Source organism: Adiantum capillus-veneris, chromosome 28 (genome assembly GCF_014529385.1).
Source record: "Adiantum capillus-veneris isolate H3 chromosome 28, ASM1452938v2, whole genome shotgun sequence".
Classification (NCBI taxonomy): Eukaryota; Viridiplantae; Streptophyta; class Polypodiopsida; order Polypodiales; family Pteridaceae; genus Adiantum; species Adiantum capillus-veneris.
Genome location: NC_140958.1, coordinates 87,562,666 through 87,568,902, shown reverse-complemented (window position 1 = coordinate 87,568,902; position 6,237 = coordinate 87,562,666). Strand labels below are relative to the sequence as shown.

Genomic DNA, 6,237 nt, shown 5'->3' with positions numbered 1-6,237 from the left:
GTACAGGGACACACCAGTTCAAAGATCCTCTCTTCAGAAGCATCAACAAGAAAGCGTTGGGAAAGCTCAAGAAAGATGTGCGGATGAATAAACCTAGTGCTTGGAATCTATTTGTTTGGAGTGTACAAAAAGCTATCAAAAATTTGGGTCCTCGGGTTAAAAAAAGCCAATGAGGCACATATCAAACATCTCAGAGAGGAAGTAGAGCAATTAGCCTCTAGGAAGGCTATCGGACTGGCTACTGAGGATGAGCACAAGCGATGGCTTGAAGCTAACTTTGACCTAGCCAACGGACAGCTGGAGGAAATGAAGAAGGCAAGATTGCTCTCTAGGGAAACTTTCCTTCAACAAGAGCCTTCCAACCAAGCACATTGAAAGTGAGGAAGAGTCGAGGCCGCATGCAAGTGCTCGATGATGAGAAAGGAAATACAATTCAAAACCAAGATGAGATGGCTGGACTTATGCTCAATTATCTCAGCCAGATTATCGGCCAGCCAGAGACCCAATCTCAGGAAGTGGAAGAAGCCCGAGCGTCTTTACTTGGGAGTGTTGAAAAGAAGGTTCCCCAGGAGGAAGCCAACCGCATGGAAATGGCCTTCTCTGAGGAGGAATGTTCAGCGGAACTAAAAGCTCTTGTCAATGACAAGTCCCCCGGTTGGGATGGATTGACGGCTGAATTCTTCAGGGAATTTTGGGATGATCTCAAGGGTCCAATCACATGGATGGCCAATCAAGTGTTTCCGAAGAGTCGTTGGATGCAAGTGTTAAGAGAGGGCTTATCAAGCCCATCCCCAAACAGATCTGCTCCTCTCAAATTAAACATTGGCGTCCCATTATGATGATGTCAGTAGCATACAAAATTATTTCCAAGGTGATAGCTCTCAGACTTGCCCCCATCCTGAGTCGGATCATCTCTCCCTATGAAACACGGGTTCATTAAAGGGAGATCTATATATGACAATATCTTGGCAGCAATGGTAGGAATAGAGTATGCATCCTTATCCAAGCAAGAGTGCATCTTGCTCCAGCTGGACCTCGACAAAGCCTATGATAGAATAGAATGGTCCTATATAGAAGAAGTCAAGGGAGCTCTGGGCTTTCGGCCTCGCCTTTGTCGCCTCATACGCACACTAGGATTTGGTAGCCAATCAGAGCTCCTGTTTAATGACAGAATTGTGGGCTCTTTTGAGGTTAAAAGGTCTATTAAGCAAGGATGTCCCCTGGCCGCCTTGCTTTTTTGCCATCGGGTTGCATCCTGTCATTACGATGCTCGAAGCCAGTGCTGCACAGGGAGAGATTCAAAGTCTGGCATTACAGGGCAACGACCAGCTACTGGCCAAAATGTTTGTAGATGATTTGCTCCTATTCTTGAAGGCTTTCCCGCAAGTTGTCAGGAGAGCTATGGAGATTATGGTAACATTTGTCGTGGCCTCGGGATCCAAGTGCTATATAGAGAAGTCAAGACTTATCTCCCTGTTGGAGAATGACTCTTTTGACCCTACAGTCTGGACATGAGAGATTATCTCAAAAGGGAGTGTATTCAGACACCTGGGAACCCCCGTAGGGGTGGACATAACCCACAGGCAAAGATTTCAATGGGTCCTTGAAAAAATAAGCTCAAAAATGAGAAGATTGGAGTTTGTTCTCCTCCCCTTCCAAAGCCGGATTAGAGTGATTAATGCTTTTATGATCCCGTATATTGCTTTCGTCAGCCCCATGCTCAAGATGGCTAAGTGTAACTGGAAAGAATTCTTAAAACCAGTGAAAAGGTTTCTTTGGAAGAACAATACAAAAACCTCTCGGCCATGGCAGTGGGCTAGATGGGAGGTAGTTGCTCACCCGGTAGACCAAGGAGGGCTCGCATTCTTAACCCTGTATCCCATTCTGAGGCCCTTTGTGCCAAATTTCTGGTCTCATTGGCTAAACAGAACCAAGCTTGGGCTATCATGATCAAGGAAATGCTTGATGCATTAAAACTAGGATTGAAAGGGAAAAAGTGGAAGGGGGTTGTGATGCACGACAAACTTCTTGCCCCGAAGTGGTCTTATCTTAGATCTGGTGGACTCTCAGGGAAACTGATGAGGAAGTGCAAAAGAACAGTTGAGGTTTTGGAACGGGGGGAAGCAACTAGATACTTTAAGAACTCCATTTTGCACTGGTCCCCTTGGCTCTCTAAAATATTGGGGCCACCGCAAAGCCCCTGTTGGATAGAAATGGCCAGGAATGTGAATAATAAGGGGCTCGTTCAACTAGAGCAATTCTGGGATGGCAACAGTAAGTGCTGGAAAACTACTGACTCTTTAGCCATCCAATTTCAAGCGAATGGCTTTGAGATCTTATTAGTCTACAGGGTGATGAAAGAGCTTGATAAGGTGGTGATGCCAATTTGTGAATCCAACTTTGAATGGGACGCTTGGAGATGGCCCGGAAGTAGCCTCTTTTGGAAACCACATTCTAAAGTCATTTACCATGCATTAATGCACGAGGCTTATTGGTGTAGCCCCCTCAACAAATTATGGAAGAGGCACTAGACAAAAAAACATTGGGAGGGAGTCATGGAGAACATCTAGAAGCCAAGATGGCCTCAATTTATGAAGATATTTCAGTGAAAAGTGATGTGGGGTGCAAAGAGGAATTGGGTCCGATCGTTGCTCGTGGTGCAGAATAGCTACTGAAGACCTAGCCCACCTTTTCACGGGATGCCATGCAATCAGTGGCATGGCTGGGAAACTATGCAAGTGGATTCAAAGGACATGGAAAATTAAGTTCTTCAAGAGCGATCTATTCTTTGGTAGCAACAGGTTGGGAAGTCCCGTTCTTCTTGTCTGCACTCAAGTAATCATGTACTACTTCTTACACCATATTTGGCAAGCAAGGAACTGCCACGTGTTTAAGGGGGATCTGGCTGTGGCAAGATTTTGTGAAATCATACAAGAGAGCAGAGTGACAATCCACAAGATTGTAGGCAAACAAGCCTCAGAGGACTGGTCTAGAACAATACATGTCATGATGACATCTTGTAATAAGTAAAGCCTAGGAGTAGTTGTGGTTTCTCTGTCAAGCAAAAAACTTGTAATCCTTTGAACCTCAAGGTTCGGTCTGAGCTCGAGGTTGGTGTATATTTCTCATGTTCTTAATACTATCCACTCACAATTGTGAGTTTTGCAAAAAAAGAAAAAACTTGTCTTGTAACTTTTAAAGTCTCTTTAGATCTTTCCTAGACCCAAACATTTTGTTCTCTCTTTCTCTCTCTCCTCCTACATCATTAGAGGCATTTCAAGGCATTAAATACGGCACTAAAAAATTATCCTCTCTCTCTCTCTCTCTCTCTCTCAAGTTGATTTATGATTGGCACCTTTGCCTACCAAAATTTAAGGAATTTATAGATTTTTAAGCATGGCCCACATGCTAACTTTCAAAAATAAAAAGAACAAAATATCCAAGAATTGGTAAAAGGCCTATCAATTGGGCAATTCTCTCTATCCATTTGGGATGCTAATGTGAGGGTTGGTCTCTATCGGGCATTTAATCCATTTTCTACGGGTGAAAAACTTTAGCTATCCTTTTAAAAATATAGTAATACCAAAAGATAATATCTTGAAAATTTGAAGGGTGCGTGAGCTCAGTGGTAAAATCTTTCTTTTTCTCTCTCCTCCCTCATGCATGTGCATGTGTATGCACACAAAGGAAATTTGATCTTCTCTCTCTCTCTCTCTCTCTCTCTCACACACACACACACACACACACACACACACACATCACATAGACAATGCGGTTGTCTCTCTCTCTCTCTCTCTCTCTCTCTCTCTCTCTCTCTCTCTCTCTCTCTCATGGTAAATAATGTGGATAAGGACCCCTGCATTTGCATGCCAATATGCATGTCGTCAAAGCGAGACAGCTCCAAGTTGACGTTAGGCAAGCTGTTTTTTTCTCTCAAGCTCTTTAAAAAAATACATACTTCCAAAATTTTCTAAAACATATTAATATTAGTTTTGGAAAAAGCCCCTTGAAAAGATAAAGCCAGATACATCTTCAAAAATTATATTTCCTTTAAACAAAAACAAATTCGCTAAAATTCTTCCTTTCTTGTTATATCTTCAAAAAGTAAATTCGCATTAAGTAACAAAACCTCCACTAAACTTATCCTACATGAACATCTAAACTTACTATATATGAAGCACCTTAAATTTTTCAAGGAAGAAGAGGGCCTCCATGTGTCACTCCCTGGTTCATTTCAAAAAACACCTTACAAAACATCTAATAAAAAATGCAAAAGTGAAGAGTAAGATTGTAAGAAATGACAGCGTTTGCAGAATGTAAGAATTGAAAATCCTTTTCAAATGTAAAGACTTTTATTCTACATAACATAAATGTTCATGTTTGAGTGCACATAACAAAAAAAGGATAACTTTAGTGGAGGTTTTGTTACTTCACGTGAATTTAGTTTTTGAAGATATAACAAGAAAGGAACAATTTTAGTGAATTTGTTTTCGTTTAAAAAAAAATGTAATTTTTGAAGATATATTTGGCTTTATCTTTACAAGGACCTTTTTAAAGATCAATATTGATATAATGTGTATAATAGAAAGTATTTACATTTGAAAAGGATTTTCAGTTCTTACATTCTGAAAAGGCTGTCATTTCTTACAATCTTATCTTTCACTTTTGCATTTTAGATTATATGTTTTGTAAGATGTTTTTGGCCTGCTGAAGAAAAGGCCTTAGTGTTGGGCTGGGTTGGGCGTCCTTTGACGGATGGCGTCCACGTGGACGGCCAGTAGGTTTTTAGCTTTGTGTGAAGGCGAGGGCTGCAGGACGACATGACCTCGATGTGATAGAGGAGGAAAACAAGGGTGAGGAGTGCTAGTAACGCTGTGGAGAAGGCGTGCAAGTTTACGTTGCTGTCACCTGACGCTTCCGCCAGCTCGCGTATTGTTGCAGCTCTTCTCTCTTTCAATCTCTGACAGGAAGCCCTCTTCTCGGCATTGCCCAGCTCTGCCTGCCACAGTGCAAGCTCTCTCTTCGCTACACACACGCGCGCGCATATCCACACGCCCTTTCTCTCCAACATGCACCCGTCTAGAGGTAAGCACAATTTCATCAGATCAGGCAAGCATATTGGCATTTTATCCCCATGCAAATCCTACATTCTTGCTGAGTTAAATCTTTTCAAGCTTTAAACTACCTCTCTATCCAAAACTTGTACCTTATTTGTATGTCTTTGAGCTGCTCAGCTTAGCTCAATCTTCTTTTTGATCCTTGTAGACCAAGATCATCATCATCATACAAAGCCAATTCTATATTGTGCGCCTTCTAATTCAGCTGTATGACAAATTATGGATCTTTAATTTCAACTCAAACCAATTGAAACATAAATTCTAGTGGCCACGGGGGGACTTCTTGGGGCTTAACCAATGCTAATTTGAACATTATGGAGAGATATATTGGGAGCTCTTGTTAAGAAGGGCACTTGATTTAAAGATGATGGAGATGGACACAGAGATGGATATGGAGGAGGTGCGATCAGAGGAAAGAGCTATGTATGGGCAAGGAGGTGGTGTAAGTGAGGAAGGGGTGATGCGCTCAGGGGGTGTTAGCGACGAGGGCTTTGATGACGAGCTGTCTATGCTGCCGTGCCACACCAAGGTCATCGTGATAGACAATAATCGAACAAAATCTGTTCTACTTGGCCTGCAAGGAATTTTGAAGAAGGCGGTTGGCCTTGGAGGCTGGCATTGGCTGGTACAATGCCATGACATTATATCTCATTGCATTATCTTGGGAAGGTCTGCTTCTGCTTATCTTGGGAATGTCTGCTTTGCTGTGTTGCATTGTCTTGACAGAAAAACAAACATCCCCCATACCACCTCTGTCAATCTTTGAAGGCCTCTCTCTCACACCTGAATTTTACATTTTAATTTTCATGTTTAGGGTTAGATTTTATTCTGCCTTTGAAGTAAGCATTCTCTCAGCTACATTGAGAGGGATCTATTAATCTTTAAACAAAAAATTACTAATCATCGCTGCAAGCCATCGTGACTCCTCACCTTGTTTGAAATGAACCAAGAAGTGACACATGGAGGCACTCTTCCTCCTTGAAAATTTTAAGCTGCTTCATATATAGTATAAATATAGAAGTCTTCTATACTATATTGCTTATGTTCTTAATACTATCCACTCACAATTGTGAATTTTGCCAAAAAAAAAAAGAAAAAGAAGTCTTCTATACTATATCAA

General features: G+C 41.7%; 1 protein-coding gene across 1 annotated transcript; it reads left to right on the top strand.

Moving 5' to 3' along the window:
- Positions 1-5,481: 5,481 nt before the first annotated feature.
- Positions 5,482-5,883, top strand: LOC147420833 (uncharacterized). The gene has a single exon (XM_086504181.1). It carries the CDS (start codon positions 5,482-5,484, stop codon positions 5,881-5,883), a length of 402 nt encoding a protein of 133 aa, XP_086360307.1.
- Positions 5,884-6,237: the final 354 nt, after the last annotated feature.